This window comes from Camellia sinensis, chromosome 7 (genome assembly GCF_055761805.1).
Source record: "Camellia sinensis isolate YWXY chromosome 7, ASM5576180v1, whole genome shotgun sequence".
NCBI classification, from domain to species: domain Eukaryota; kingdom Viridiplantae; phylum Streptophyta; class Magnoliopsida; order Ericales; family Theaceae; genus Camellia; species Camellia sinensis.
This window is the reverse complement of record NC_138967.1, coordinates 144,929,156-144,946,318: the sequence shown is the minus strand read 5'-3', so window position 1 is coordinate 144,946,318 and position 17,163 is coordinate 144,929,156. Positions and strand designations below refer to the sequence as shown.

At 36.3% G+C, this 17,163-nt stretch overlaps 1 protein-coding gene across 1 annotated transcript; it reads left to right on the top strand.

Annotated features, from left to right (window-relative positions):
• The first annotated feature begins 10,147 nt into the window (after positions 1-10,147).
• On the top strand, positions 10,148-12,524 carry LOC145796153 (protein FAR1-RELATED SEQUENCE 5-like). Its single transcript, XM_082881182.1, has 2 exons — positions 10,148-12,103; positions 12,456-12,524. The coding sequence occupies exons 1-2, from the start codon at positions 10,148-10,150 to the stop codon at positions 12,522-12,524; spliced, it is 2,025 nt and encodes a 674-aa protein (XP_082737308.1).
• The last annotated feature ends 4,639 nt before the right edge of the window (positions 12,525-17,163 follow it).

The window sequence follows — 17,163 nt, the reverse complement described above, 5'->3', positions numbered from 1 at the left end:
TGCAAACAAACTCCATAGTTTAACGGGAAAGAGAAATATTTGAACGGAATTGTATTGTGTGCATGTAACAACCCCGACCTGTAATTAACGGATAAACCATCATTAAGAATTCCTAATAAGAAATTAAGTGTTAATTGCGTGTTATATGTGTTATTTGCACTTATATCTGTCTGTTGTAGAAAGATCTTTTTTAATTTTTGTTTCAGTATGTGAATTGAAAGCCTTATCGGCCACCGAATATAAAATTGCTTAGGTTTATATGTTGTTTGGGATTTTTGAAATTTTATGGTAGGTTTAATTGAAAACTGATACGAAATCAAATAATTAAAATAAATTAATACCAATTGATTAGTCCTAAACCAAGCTTAATTAAGGCAACCTAAACAAGCCTATATAAGGCTAAGTTGACTCTAGAACATTACATACTCCTCCATTTCCTCATCTTCTAAGCCTAAAAAATGTGAGAGAGGAGTAGAAGGGAAGCTAGAGGATGAACTCAACAATTTAGAGAGGAAATATAAGGAGATTTGGGAAATTTGACTAGGAGACTCAAAGAATTTAGCATCTAGAGCACATTGAACATCTAAAGTGAGAATTCAATCCTTTAGCTATAATTGACTTGACTAGTGAAAGAATTCAAGAGAATTAAGTGAATCAATGCATGAATTAAACTTAAAAAAGAAGTAAAGAAGAGCACCTATGCATGCATACATATTTCCTTACATTTTGAGCTTAATCACCAAGAATTTCTACATGCATGCGGTTTTTCTAGTATAATTTTGAAAATTCAACATGTTCTTAAGCAAATATCTCACTTAATCATGCTTTCAAAGTTTTGCATCCAAGTCATTATATGCATGTCATATATATATATATATATATAATTTAAGTTTGATTTTATACAATTGGCATGCTTTTGGGCTTGATATTGCGAAATGATTTGTAATTCATGAAGCTTTATGATTTTCTATATGTTTTTTCAAGTTTTGGGTTCAAAAGAATGTGTTTTGATGCTTTGAAATTGAGTTTTGGAGCTTAGAGAGCAATTTGGAAATTCTAGAATTCACATTCTTCGCTCGAGTGGTGGAAGCTGCGCTCGAGCGAAGAATGCAAGCTCCCAGAAGTTTTGTAGACATGACCACTCTGCTCGAGCGACATAATCTATGCTCAAGCGATCAATTTGTTGTTTTCATTCTTGGCTCGAGCGACCAGAAGTTGCGCTCGGGCGTAAAATAAGAGCTCTTAGAACTTTTGCAGGCTAAGGGGCCCGCTCGAGCGAATAAAGTTGCGTTCGAGCGAACTGCCTTATTTCAAAAATTTTGACAAGTGTTTTCAAGGTCCATTTTGGCATCCTTATTGCATCCTAGGCATTCTTAAGTCTTAATTAAGACATGATAATGAGGATAAGAGTTAAAAACACACCTTAAGAAAGAAAAATGATAAGTTAAGCACTTTTGGGACAAATGTTGAAGTGTATCTGTCATGTGTTTGCGTAGGTCACGTGTCAGCACCCACTTGATCGATCTATTTTGTCCAAGTGATCTATTCTGTTACTAAAGTTATCTATGAGTAACAACTCTATTAAGTTATGTTTGATTATAAGTATTTTCTAATTGAAATGATATGATTTATTTTTTGAATTGCTATTTTATGAATCATGAATGAATGTCCATTTTTCTAAAACGTATTTGTGGCATCCTTATGATCATGTGGCCTTCGCTTGTGGTAACAATACCGTGGCCAATATGTTTATGTGGCCCTTGTCTGGGGGTAACAATACCATGGTCTATGTTCATGTGGTCCTTGCCCGGGGGTAACAATACTGAGGTCTATGTTCACATGGCCCTCGCCTGGAGGTAACTATACCATGGCTATATGTGCACATAGATGTTGACCTTTATGGTCGTCGATACTGACTATGGTCTTAATGACCACCTACTTTGCACATGGGTCTTTATGGCCAAATGATCTGTTAGTTAATGGATGTACCACGTATAACTGTTTATGAAATCTGTATAAGCATGTGAATCTAAATCTATTTTTGATATGAAATCTGTTTTCTGAATCTGTTTTGGACATCATTCATAAATTCCTTTACTCTGTTGTTATTCACTGGGCTCCAGCTTACTGTATTATTTATGTATGTAAGTGATTAGGCACGGGACGAGGCTTAAGTTGCTAGCTCGGGGTTCTTTTTTGGTCAGCCAACCACCATGCCTCCCGAGGAGGTTCCCAAATTAAGAAGTGGTCAAGTTTGGTGAGCCATATTTAAGACTTTTGTTTTTTATTTTATTTTATTTATTTGTTTAAACAAGTTTCTGTACTGTCTGTGTATTGTGCTAAGACCCATTTTAGCGTATCTGCATATAAGTTAACGTCATTGTAGATACCCTATTTTGACCGGCCTTAAGACTTATGCACTTTCTTTTGCACACCCCCTGATGAAAATTGGAATATGCTCTTTTATGAATTTCTTAGTAGAAAAATCAGATTGAAGTTTTAATCCCAAACCTCACCCATTTTGGCCAAATTATTTTTATATCATTAAAATATTTTTAATTTGTAGTATTTTATAATTTTATATAATGTTAGGTGTTTGTACATATTTTTAGGTATTTTTTTGGTATATTTTATAAATTAGAAAATAAAAATAAAAAAAAGAGAAAATAATAAAAAAAAAACAAAAAAAGAAAAGTTAAGAGTGTGGTCGGGTATTTTTGGGGAGAAGTCATGAAAAAACTTTCATGAAAATGATCATGAAAGATTTATGACTCTTGAATTACACTTAAAATAAAGCACCACACACTAATCAAGATAATTTAAGGATCATAAATCTTTCATGATCATTTTCATGAAATTTTTTTCATAATCCCTAACTTTTCTCTTTTGATTGGGTTGGGTGAGATAGAATTTCGAAAAAGGGGAGACACATGTAGCTGGAGTCTCTCTCTCGTGGATGAATAATGTAGGAGAGGAGAGCATGTGAGAATGACAGAGAAAAAAATGCAAAGGTCTCTCTCGTGAGTGAATAATGTAAGAGAGCTTGTGAGAGTACAACTCTTCCCTCTCTGAAATGTTAGGGAAAACATGTGATTCCCCACAAGTAAATCAATCAGTGGGAATAAAAACTAATGCGAAAAAATTAAATCAGAAGCAACACAAGAATTTTTACGTGGTTCTCTCAATGTGAGGTACGTCCACCGGATCGAAATCTGATTCCACTATCAACCAAATAAGTTCCAAACAATTACAAACGAGACACTAATGATCTCACAAAACCACCCTTAGGTGAATTCTAAATAATCACAAATAAACAAGAGGAAAGACCTCACCAAATAGATGAACAAAAATCTTCAGAACCAGAGTTGTAAAAGATCCAAAATAACGAACCAAATCAACACCGAAACTGAAACAAAGAACCAATTAAACTTTTCCAAAGTTCTATGGTGTTGCCTAAAACCAAACCCACCAAAAGATTTGATCAAAACCTGCTGCTCACCCACAAAAACCAAAGTCACCAAATAATCAAATTTTTGTGTCTATAGCAGCCGCCCACTTTTTCTCTTCAGAAAAACAATATTGTGAATCTAGGGTTTATTATCAAACCTTAGTTGTTTCCAAATTGGATTGGGTCTCCACAAATTAATTATAATATATAAAAATATATTATAATTAATACTAAACCAAATTAAACTCTTTTTTCAAAATCAATTGGGTCCCACACTCCAATAAGGAGGTATACCCAACAATTCTCCCCCTACTGACTTAGGTGGAGATTTCAACCATACCTGCCAAAGTTCGACACTTCAAATGTTTATCCCTCGACAAAGTCTTAGTTAACATATCCGAAATATTATCATCCGTGTGAACCTTTTCGAGTTGCAACAATTTCGAATCTAACACATCACGAGTCCAATGGTATCTCACATCAATGTATTTCGATCTCGAATGAAAAGTAGAATTTTTACTCAAGTGAATAGCACTTTGACTATCACAATAAAGCACATACTTTTCTTGCTTCAAACCCAACTCTTGCAAAAATTCCTTCAACCATAACTCTTCTTTGCAAGCTTCTGTAATAGCAATAAATTTAGCTTCGGTAGTTGAGAGAGCACCACATTTTTGTAATTTAGATTGCCATGCCACAGCTCCCCCTGCAAAAGTCATCAAATACCCCGAAGTAGATTTCCTAAAATCAACATCATCAGCCATGTCAGAATCTGTGAACCCATCAAGTATCGGCTTACCATCCCCAAAACACAAACACACCTTTGAAGTCTCTCGAAGATACCTTAGAATCCATTTTACTGCTGCCCAATGTTCTTTACCCGGATTAGAGAGAAAACGACTCACCACACCAACGGCGTGAGCAATATCCGGCCTTGTACAAACCATGGCATACATTAAAGAACCAACTGCTGAAGCATAATGAACTTTCAACATCTCTTCCTTGTCTTTCTCACTTATAGGACATTGATTCAAACTAAGCTTGAAGTGACCCGCAAGTGGACAACCAACCGGCTTTGCTTTATTCATGTTGAACCTCTCAAGAACTTTCTCAATGTAGCTTTCTTGAGACAACCAAATCAACCCCTCTTTGCGATCATGAACAATTTTCATACCAAGTATTTGCTTTGCCGGTTCCAAATCTTTTATAGCAAAAGACTTGCTCAACTCCAATTTCAACGTGTTTATCATGGTAGAATCTTGACCCACAATTAACATGTCATCAACATAAAGCAAAAGAATAATAAATTTGTCATATGAGAAATTTTTCACAAACACACAGTGGTCCGAAGTGGTTTTAGAAAAATCATTATTCATCATGAAAGAGTCAAATTTTTTGTACCATTGCCACGGGGCTTGCTTACAAACTTTTCTTCAATTTACAAACAAATTTTTCTTTTCCTTTTTCCACAAAACCTTCCGGTTGCTCCATGTAAATTTCTTCTTCAAGATCACCATGAAGAAATGCAGTCTTCACATCAAGTTTCTCAACTTCAAGGTTCATACTTGCAGCCATGCCAAGTACAACCCGAATAGAAGACATCTTTACAACCGGTGAGAAAATCTCGTCAAAGTTAATACCTTTCTTTTGCCCAAAGCCTTTCATAACAAGATGTGCCTTGTACCTCAGATTCTTGCCATCATTCTTCAATTTGAAGACCCACTTATTTTTCAGAATTTTCCTTCCCTTAGACAACTTCACTAAATCATAAGTGTGATTTTCAACTAAGGAGTTCATCTCCTCTTCCATGGCCTTTTTCTAATCACCTTTCTTTGCATGCTTAACTGCTTTTTGGTAGCTCTCAGGCTCCCCTTGATCGGAAATCAACATAAATTCATTGGAAGGATACTTTCTTGAAGGTTGTCGGTCCCTTGTAGATTTCCTCAACTCAAGTTGTGGTGGTGGTTCTTGAGTTTGATGCTCTTCCTCAATTTCTGGCTCAACTTCATTAGGATTAGTATCATCCTCCACATCTTCAATAGGTGGCTGCATATCTCTCCCATTTTCATCATCAACTGAAGATGAAGGAGATGGATCCATGTCAATGAGATCACTAGTTTTTGGCTCCGGTTGATCACCTTTGCCAAAGTCTTCAATTGTTTGGTCTTCAAGAAACACAACATCACGGTTTCGAATGACTTTCTTGTCGACCGGATCCCACAATCTATACCCAAATTCATCACGCCCATAGCCAAGAAAAATACATTGTCTTGACTTACTATCAAGCTTGGACCTCTCATCCTTTGGAATGTGAACAAAAACTCGGCAACCAAACACTCTTAAGTGCTCATAAGGCACATCTTTGCCAGTCCAAACTCTTTTAGAAACATCACCATTCAAAGGATAGCAAGGAGACAAATTGATCACGTCAACCGCTGTCTTCATTGCCTCACCCCAAAAGGATCTTGGCAATTTAGCTTGTGAAAGCAAACACCTTGTTCTTTCTACAATTGTGTGGTTCATTCTCTCGGCAATGCCATTTTGTTGAGGAGTCTTCTTAACTGTCTTTTGGTGTCGAATACCTTGGCTGCGACAATACTCATCAAATGGCCCAATGTATTCACCACCATTGTCAGATCGGATGCACTTCAATTTCTGCCCTGTTTCTCTTTCAACCATGGCTTGAAAAAGCTTAAATACTTCTAGAACTTGATCTTTAGTTTTTAGTAGAAAAGCCCAAACTTTCCTTGAATAATCATCAATGAAAGTAACAAAATAACGTGCACCACAATGTGTTCACACTTTTAAAGGACCACAAACATCCGAATGAATCAACTCCAAAACATTTTCTTTTCTAGAAGCAACATTTTTATGAAAAGAAACTCTATGTTGTTTACCTGCCAAACAATGAACATATGTTTTAAGATGTGTACCTTTCAAACCGGGTAGAAGCTCTTTCTTGAACAATACTTGCAGCCCCTTTTCACTCATGTGGCCAAGCCGCTTGTGCCACAATTCGGTAGAAGTATCATCTTTAAGTGCATTGACAACACCTTTACAAATTTTTTCTTGCATCGAATAAAGTGTATGAGTCTTCTTGCACTTAGCCACCATCAAAGAACCTTTTGTGAGCTTCCATATTCCATCACCAAATTTGTTATTGAAGCCTTTATCATCTAGCTTCCCAGTAGAGATCAAATTGAGGCGAATGTTGCGAACATGCCTCACATCTTTAAGCAACAACTTGCAGCCCAAATTTGTTTCCAAGCAAATATCACCCATACCAATAATCTTGGACAAACCTTCATTACCTATTCGCACAAAACCATAATCTCCTTCGGTGTAGGTAGTGAAGAAATTAACTCGAGAAGTCACATGAAAAGAAGCACCGGAATCAATCACCCAATTGCTCTCTTGGCCCACAAAATTGATACAATCATTTTCACAAACGACTATGAGATCATTGGTAGTAACTGCCATCGTGTCTTCTTGCTTCTTGTCCACACTTTTTGTCACGCCTTTTCTCCTTATTCTTGAGCTTTCGGCATTCCCGCTTCATGTGCCCTTTCTCATGGCAATAATGACACTCAATGTCTTTCTTTGAAAAAGAACCATCTTTTGATTTGTCACGGCTTTGATCACGACCATGAGGAGTCTTACTCCCCCCCTTGTTTTGCTTCGGCCTCTCACAACAATTGCTTCCGAATGAGAGGAACCCGTTGATTTTCTTCTAGTTTCTTCATTCAACAAGCTACTAGTGACTTGGCCCATTGTGACAACTCCATCAGGTGCCGAATTACTAACCGTCACAACCAAAGTCGGGCTGAATATACACAGATGGAAAAACAAGACAGCTCTCTCTCTCTCTTTCTCATCTATCACACACAGATACACACATGCATGGAGACCACTCTCTAGCTCTCGGTTTTCACGGCCATGAAGTAAAAACACAGAGATACAGGGACAACTCAATTTGGCTCCCTCTCTGAAGACACTCTGCGATTTTTCTGCCTAGAGAGAGAGATGGCTATAGATATGGTGGTGAAAATGGGTCAATGGCAGAAAAGGAAGTGAAGCACAATCATGGGTGTTGCAAAGGTGGGCCCTTCAATGGATGCTTAACGTGGGTTTACATGGGCTGAGGTTTGTGCGTATTATCATATGCTGGTGAGTGGAAAATGGGGTGAATGGGCCCACGGTAATTTTGTTAAATCATGGGCTGGTATTGAGTTTAGCTACATGGGCTTGTTATATGAATTTGGGCAAATTCTTTGCTAGTGCCACGTGTTGGAATTATACAATCATTTGAGATCATGCGGTGATGCTGCTGAGGTGGGGGCCTCCATTGAAGATGAGTTTACATGGGCTGAGTGGCCGGGGGGTTTGAAACGTTGGGCTTCATTTCCAGTGGAAAAAAGGAGTGGACAGTGGACTGTGCCAGTGATGAAGGCTTTTATCTTTTTTTTTTTTTTTTTTTTGAGTGTTTGTGAGGTTTCATTTATTTTATTATTCCCTTATCTCTCTCTCGTTTGAATATGTAATAATTTATTTGTTGTAATAATCCCCCACCCCACCCCGCTCCTTTCTATTCTATTTTTTAATCGCTTTCCCTAATTGAACATATGTATATATCTGATATGCCATGCATATCCATAGTTTACATCCATGTTTCATGCATCTTGATTCGGTTAAATTTGTATTTGTGGATTTAATCAATTTTTACGTGATTATGTGCGCTATCACATATTTTGCAATGTTTCACATGTCCTATTTTAGAAGCCGAGTCTTTAGTGCATCTTATGTATGAATTGCATTAGGATTCTGTATATAGGATCATGCATATTTTACTAACTTTGTCTTGTAGCTGTTCGCGGGACGTCGGTAAATATGTGAGTTTTTATGCTTTAGCATCCCGCTTGTACATAATTTTCTTATTATGTTTAGCATCCTACCATGTAGCTATTTGCATAAGCGTGCGGATCCTCTAGAGTAACTCTCTAGAGTGATCTCCTAAAGTGGATGATCGGACGACTCTGCTTAAGCCTCACCAAAACGACGTCGTTTTGGTGAGTATTTTCAAAAAAAAAAAAAAAAAAAAACATTTTTTCCGATTTCAAAATTCCCCCCAGGCTGAAGAGGTATATCAGACGAGCGAGAAGAAGCAGAGATGCGAAAGAAGGAGAGAGGGAACAAGAGTTAGAGAGGCTGCTCCGTCGTGCATCCCGTCACCCCACCGTTGCAGTCGCCCCGCTGTCGCCGCCGTCGTGCATCCGGTTGAACTCCATAGAACAGAATAGGTACAAAGATCTTCTCTTTCCATAAATCTATGTATGTATGTATGTATGTATGTATGTATGTTTATCTGAGTAGTGTTTTTTAGTTTATCTGCAGATTTGATTTGATTAATTTTTATTTGATTTTATTTTTTTCTTTGCAATTACTGGAAGTTTCTTGATCTGTCTAAATTGAAAAGGATTAGGATTAGCCTTAGAAGTGTCTCTACATGAATTTTGAGTGAGTTCTTTTTCAACATTCTTGCCAAATTTTGGAGTTTTGGTATATTTGCTCAAAGCGTGGCTTGTTGATTTGGGGTTCTTGCAGCAAACCTGTTCAGTGAACGTGATTAGCGATTTGGGTTCTTCTCTAGAAGTGTTTGGTGATCTGGGTTTTGCTCAAAATTGTGTTTGGTGGACTGGGTTTTGCTCTGGAAAGTGTTTTGTGATTGCAGTTGGAGTGTTCGATAAATTGGGCCACTGGTTTTACTTTAGACAGAAATTGATCGTTGAACTTGTTTGGGTTTTGTGTAAACTTCGCGAAATCTTGAAAATTTCTATAGTTGCTCATATACCAGCTCATTTACTTGACTGTGGACAGTCATATACCAGCTCATTTACTTGACTGAGTTCAATCATATTAGCTTTTTAAGCTGTAAAATTCATGGCAATTAAGGTGGCATATAATGTTTTAGCTCAAAATTTTAGTTTTGTTGCACTTATTTTCCTTTGAAATCTTAGTTAGCTAACATGGGATTTCAGATTATAGAAAATGACTAGTTAGAAATATGGAAAGGTAGCTAATGCTTTACTAGTGAATTTATCTGCTTCATGAAAACCACACTGTCATAACAATGAATACCTACTGTAGTGAACATCTTAATGAAAACCACACTGTCATACATAACAAAGACCATAATTTAGTTTGTATTATTCAGTTTGTTATTCGTTGATTATCTTATTCAGTTTGTATTATTTTGCAAACATAATTTACAGTTTTTATGCTAATATTGAGCACTTCTTTATTTTTTAAGTGACTTGGCACATTGATATGGAACCTGACAATCATGAGAATGACGGGGGTGAGTGTGATTGGAAGCCTAGAGCTCGCATGACATTTGATACAGAACAAGAAGCATATGATTTCTATAATACTTATGGAGGAAGGTTGGGATTTAGTATTAGAAGGGGTTATGTAAACAAGAGCAAAGAGGGGCAAATCACTTCAAGGCAATTTGTTTGTAATAAGGAGGGATTTCGGGTTGTCGACAAGCGAGATCCATTAACAAAAAATCCTAGGCAGGAAGTGAGGACTGGTTGTTAAGCTCGACTTGTCATTAAGTGGGATAGGAATATTCAGAAATTTTTTGTTAGTGATTTTTTTGAACAACATAATCATATCTTCGTACCAGTAGAATGTACGCATATGTTACCATCCCAAAGGGAGATGTTTGTATCACAGGCAACCGAAATAGATTTAGTCGAAAAATCTGGAATCCGTCTTAATGCTGCATTTGAGCTCATGGGTAATGAAGTTGGTGGAAGGGAGTCGCTTGGGTTTACAAAACTTGACCAAAAAAATTATTTGAGAACGAAGAGGCAAAACAGTTTAGCATATGGGGAGGCAGGTAGCATTTTGCAATATTTTCGTGACAAATCATTGAAGAATCTATCTTTTTTTTACTCGGTCCAATTAGATAACGAGGAGCAGATTACGAACATATTTTGGGCCGATGCTCAGATGATCATGGATTATGGGCAATTTGGTGATGTTGTCACTTTCGACACTACTTACAAGTTAAATAGTGCACATAGACCATTTGTGTCTTTTGTTGGATTTAACCATCATAGGGAAACTGTGATATTTGGTGCAGCTTTGATATATGATGAGACCGCCGATTCTTTCGTATGGCTTTTTAGAAGATTCTTGGAGGCAATGTCAAGTAAGGCTCTAAAAACAATTTTTACGGATCAGGATGCTGCAATGGCTAAGGCCATACCTATTGTCATGCCTAACACAACCCACCGCCTTTGCACTTGGCATTTGATGCAAAATGCATTAAGGCATGCAAATTCTATCTTCAAGGATAAGGCGATGAAGGATAAGGGGATGAAGAGTGTTTTATACACGTTTATGTACGACATTGAGGATGAGGAAGAGTTTATGTTAAAATGGAAGGAAATGCTTGACAAGTATGAAGTAAGAGATAATCATTGGTTGAAGTTAACATTTGGGGTCAAGGAAAAATGGGGTTGGCCATATGTTAGAAATGCATGGGGTGCGGGCATGAGTAGCACCCAACTTAGTGAATTCTTTAATGCTTTCTTGAAGGATTTCATTCAGTCTGATCATAACTTAATGCAATTTTTCATGCATTTTGATCGAGTTCTGTCTGAGAAAAGGTACAAAGAGTTACAAGCCGAATATGCTCTCTGCCAAAAGTTTCCAAGGGTGAATATTAAAGTGAAGATTATGGAGCAAGCTGCAGATGTTTACACAAATAAAATTTTTGAAGAATTTCAGGATGAGTATGTCAAGTCCCTTGAAGTCAACATTGAAGAAATTGAAAATGATGGTGAGAGTACTGTTTATACGGTTCTTGATAGTGATGGTATAAAGGTGAGGAAGGTGAGGCAGGAGTGTGATGATTCGGTCACTTGCAATTGTAGGAAGTTTGAAATGAAGGGCATTTTTTATAGTCATTGTTTGAAGATCCTTAGAGAAAGACTCAAATTGAAAGAGATTCCTTTACAATATATTCTGAACAGATGGACTAAAAAAGCAAGATCTGAAAATGTGAAAGATAAGTGTGGGCATGATATTCAGGTTGATGTAAGATTGCATCAAACTTCACGTTATAGGTCATTGATGGCAATATTCAGATCAGTGGCGTGTAGAGCTTCTGAAAGTGAGGAAACATATAATTTGACGGTCGAGAAAGTGGATGAATTAATTGCAGATATTGAAACCATGTTAAGCGCAAAATTCAATATGCCTTGTTCAGATACTATTCAACAAGAAACCCTCCCCAACACATGCCCTGAAAGCTTTGAAGTGGATGGTGTAGCGGATAAAAATATAGTCCAAGCAAAAGGACTCAAGAGAAAAGAGTGCACTAGCAAGGGACGAAGGCGGACAAAAGGTGGTTTGGAGCTTGCCTTGGCAAAGAAAAATAAAACAAGTTCACATAATGCTTCTCAAACTTCTATGTTTGTTACTCCTCAAACTCCTCCCTTATTTTCGGCAAGTGCTCCTAAAGCACCTCCCTTATTTCCTGAGTCGGCTCCTTTATTTTCAAGTGCTCCTCAACTTCGTCCATTCTCGCCGAGTGTTCCTCAAGTTAGAACTTCTTCGTCTCAATTTATGTATCCCGCCTATGATGTAAGTTGGTTTAATAAAAAGTTTTAGTAGGGATTTGTAGGTGACTATTATCATTTTAAAGTGATATGTGTTTGTTATTGTTGCAAGTGATATGTGTTTGTTATTGTTGCAGCCAAGTTTTCTTCATCACAATATGCATTTTTCAATGCCATCGATGTATTCCGTCCATGGAACCTATCAAGCATTGCTTAACAATGCAAGTAGTTATCACTAGCAAGCTTCAAATAGTCCCGCATGTAGTGAAGTAATTTATTTTTTTACCTTTCCTCTTTTATTTTGTCATTCATTCATTTAAAGTTCCATTTTATTTTATGGTTCCTTTGATGTAATAATATTATTATTTTTTTTGTAGGTACTATATGGTCATGGTCGTGGGCGTGGCCGTGGGCATGGGGATGTGGATCACACGCCAACATCTTAGCGTTATTTTGTTTTGGAAATTTTTGTGAATTTTTTGTTGGATATGTAATATTCAAAACCTTTCATTAAACTGTTGCTAAAAATTTGCTGATACCATCCCTGAAATGTTGAATTGTTGCTAAAAATTTGGGTTCAATTGTTGCTTAAATTTTGCTGAAATTTCTGTTCAAATGTTGCTTGAATAATGCTGAAATGCTGCTGTTTGAGTTTGATGAAATGTTGCTGAAGTTATTTGCTGAAATTTTGAAATGCTGAAATGTTGAAATGTTGCAGAATAATGCTGAATTTATGCTGAATAATGCTGAAATTGCTGCACACTCTTGCAAAATAATGCTGAATTTATGCTGAAATTTGGGTTCAATATAAGCAAAGTTGATAGCTTTCTGTTTTGGACCTCGCTCTGTGTTCTGGAACTCATTTTATTATGTATGGGGATTTGTTCATTTGACCTATGGGGATTTGTTATGGAACTCATTTGTTCATTTTATTATGTTATCAGCATCATAATTTTGCATTGGAATCATATATGCAGTATGTTGTCAAGTCTTGTAGGTTACATTTGGTATGTATTTGCTTTTTTGGGTGATTTAATGGTTGTTTTGCGCAATGATCTATGCAAGTAGCTAATATAAAAACAGAACCACGAAATGAGAATCATGTCTTCTGTAGATACCCATTCTGCATGACATTTATTCACATAGAACTTCCTACACAAACTTGTTCATTGAACACATTTCAATAGCTCATGTTCAACCTGTTAATCAATATACCTGTTTTTTTTCAAACCATCACATATAATACACACTGTTATACAACATTCAACATTTCAACATTTTCAATAGATTTCAGAAACCTGTTATACAATATTTCAACATTATTCAACATTTCAATATTCAACATTATACAACATTTCAGAAACTTGTTATACAACATTCAACCTGAAGTAATAGATTTCACAAACTGTTTATTCAACATATAATCTCAATCAAACATGTTACACACTTGTTTTTGCAAACCATCAGATTTTGAAGCACCAAAAAAAAATTCCAAAACCTAAGAACTGAGTCATTTACATGATAAAGTACCAAAATACACAAAATACAATGACATAAGTCATTGCCTTGAAAATCTTCTCAATCCTTTGAACCCTTCTCCTTAGATCATTAATTTCTTCTGTTCTTGAATCTGTCGGAGGTCTAGCATTGGCACGGATTGATAAGGTAATGTCATCGTCATCGTCGTCATCATCTGCGAACCACTTGAAGTAATTGCAGTGGTCATTCGTAGTCTACATTGGACAAGAATCAGTTAATCAATAAAGGACAAATGAAATTTGTAAAAAGTAACAGATTCATTTATATAACAGGTACTTACATATTTTCTTGGGCAAACAAAATAGGCACATCCTTGATTTCCATTCGCATTGGTTTGTACAGTACGCACGGAGGCTATTCTTCCACAATTACAAAACCTTGCCTTGAATCTTAAGTTCGTATTATCAATAGAAGATAAAGCCATTTTTTTCTGCATTAAAAATACCAACATATTTCTGAAATGTCAAGAATTAAAGGTTGCTGATTTGTTTGCATAAAAAATCAAAACAGATTTTTTTCTCAAGAATTAAAGGTTGCTGGTTTATTTCTCAAGAATTCAGAAATGTCAAAACTTAGACATTCTACTTGAATTTTCTAGAGCCTATTCCTCTTCTTGTGATTACTTGTTTTGGTATACTTTTTTCACACTAGTTACTTAGTTTTGGTCCCTTTATTGGTCCCTTTATTGCACACTGTTTAATGTATAGTAATCTTATTGAGTTGCTACTCAAGGGCTCAATTAATCAACTCATTACATATCTACATATACAATTTGAAGCATAATATAATCACATCAAACAGCATTAAAGAAGGAACATGATCATACAATTTGAAGCATAATATAATCACATTAAAGAATCCAATGCTACGGAGATCCTGTCTAGAGAGCATACTAGCCCTTAGTCTCAACTTACTGAAGTTGATTTTTGCTCTAGTTGAAATTATTACTCCTTGAGAATAGTTGAAACCTCCATTTCTAAAAGTAGATCAATAGCTAGAAAATTAAAGGGATACCATTTTGTAAGTCTTGCTTTCTCAAAATATGAATGGGGATGCTTTCAAGGTTCCCACTAAGTTCAGATGCCATGCTATATATAATGGCAATAACAAACAATTATAGAATGTTAATCATTGGATTAAATAGACAATAGAGATAGGAACAACCATCTACATAGTTATCTTCTACTACATAGGCTTTAATGTTAATCAATATGTAAATAAGTCCATCTGCAGGTTTAAATGTTATCTCAATACACAATTAACTCAACATATTAAAGGCTGTTGATTTGTCTGCATAAAAAATCAAAACAGATTTTTTTCTCAAGAATAAAAGGCTGCCGATTTATTTCTCAAGAATTTAGAAATGTCAAAACTTAGACATTCTACTTGAATTTTCTAGATCCTATTCCTCTTCTTGTGATTACTTGTTTTTTACAGGCTACTACAGTTGAAGAAGAAGGAGGAGGTAATCTATCTTTTCAAGAACACATGAGAGGACAATTTTGAAGGAAAAAGGAATCTGAATCTGGTTTTTCTTTTTTCTTTTTTCTTTTTTCTTTTTATCTTTTCAGATACCCAAACTTGACAATTCCAATACAAGAAAATAGAAAGAGAGTAGGACTATAGCTGTATTGCATAAAAACTATTCTTTCTTCTATAAAGAGAAAGATGCAAAACAGAATGGAAGTTTCTAAAGGACAAGAATTCACCATTGGTGTGAAGGTGGTGCTACCTTTTCTAAAGAACACTAGTGTCATTTGGGTCAGGTACGAAAGTTGAGCAGAGCTATGAAGAGTTCATTTAACAGCTAATGGACTAGAACAAATAGTGAAACTGAGGTTGGATTGGGCGTGATGTGTGTAGAGTTCGAAGGAGCAAATTATCAAACAGTTGGTGTGTTAGCATTCCAACTGAGTGAGTAAGACAACAATGTTGGTGTTTTCCTTCTTTTTCTTCGTTTTCCAGGTAACCAAACAGAGGGTAACGAAACAAAGAACAAACTCATATACCAATTTTCGAGAGATTATTGAGTGTAAAATCTACAAGCAAAACTAAAATAAGATTGAAATACATATATATCTACACACATATATGTGTATAAAGGGTGCAAATCAATGATTTAAGCAATACATGAAATAGAAAACCCTAACTTGTTGGTAGACAAGAATAGAACAGAGAGAAAGAGAGAGAGAGAGAGAGGAATAGGGAATGAGATGAGAGACCGAAGCTTACGGTAGGACAGTGGTGATTGTGGGACGGCGGCGACAGCGGGGCGACAGCGACGGTGGGGCGATGGGATGCACGACGGAGCAGCCTCTCTAACTCTTCTTTCCTCTCTCCTTCTTTCATGGCTCTGCTTCTTCCCGCTCGTCTGATATACCTCTTCAGCCTGGGGGGAATTTTGAAATCGGAAAAAATGTTTTTTTTTTTTTTTTTGAATATACTCACCAAAACGACGTCGTTTTGGTGAGGCTTAAGCAGAGCCGTCCGATCATCCACTTTAGGAGATCACTCTAGAGAGTTACTCTAGAGGATCCGCACACTTTGCTTAAGTGATAAACTGTTTGAATGTCTGTGGATGAAGGCTTGTTGCTTAAATTGGAATGATTCAAAGATTGTACGTTTTAAGCCCACTTTGTAGTGGCAAATTCACAAACTTTAAGCCCACTTTGTCAAGTGGCAAATTCAAACCCCTTTCGACAAACAAACATGAAATTGAATTGTTCTAATTTGAGCAAACTAGTCTATAACTGTATGCTTCACATAGTAAATTTTAAGATTTACTAAATAATCAGAACATGAACATATAAAGAAAATAAAATTCATATCATGGTTTAGTAGAGGCCGATCTTTTGATCGGGTGAGCGGGGGTGCTCATTATTGACCTTCCTCTCTCATACCTAAGGTTCTGAGCTAAGCATCCTTGATTACGATGAACAGTGGCCTTGGCACTGAGTCATGGGTTTCCTAATTTTTCAAAATATTAGGTGGCGACTTTGAGATCTGATGACGCAGTCTATTTTTGCCAAAATTGCAATAAAATGGATTTTCAATAAAAGTTGCCAAATCTGGACTCTCATCTATGTTTCACATTGCACTAGTGAGGTTAGATCAAAGAGATCTCGAGGGTCTGAACTGTTTAACGCGCGCTGGTACCCCCCGGGCATGTTACAATCATATATGTAAATATAAGTTTTAAATTTTCTGTCTCATATACGTCTGCACAGCTCTATGGACATTATATGTTTGTATTTGCTTTCGCTAGCCCCTTATTTTGTTTAATCTATTTAGAGGCCTTTGGTAATTCTAGGATTACTAGCCGATTACGATGCTAAACTTATGGGGGTGGGTTTGGGTCATGACAGTGCATGTGAAGAATATACTTTTTACTGTTTTATGTAAATGATTTTTGGTGGGGTGTTATAGTTACATTGAAGTATTATGTTATTGGAGTGTTACATTTTTGTTCGTAATGTGAGATTTGTTGCAGCATGAAGAAAAATCCAAAACTTCTATAGTATGGATTGCCTAAATGTGTAATTTTAT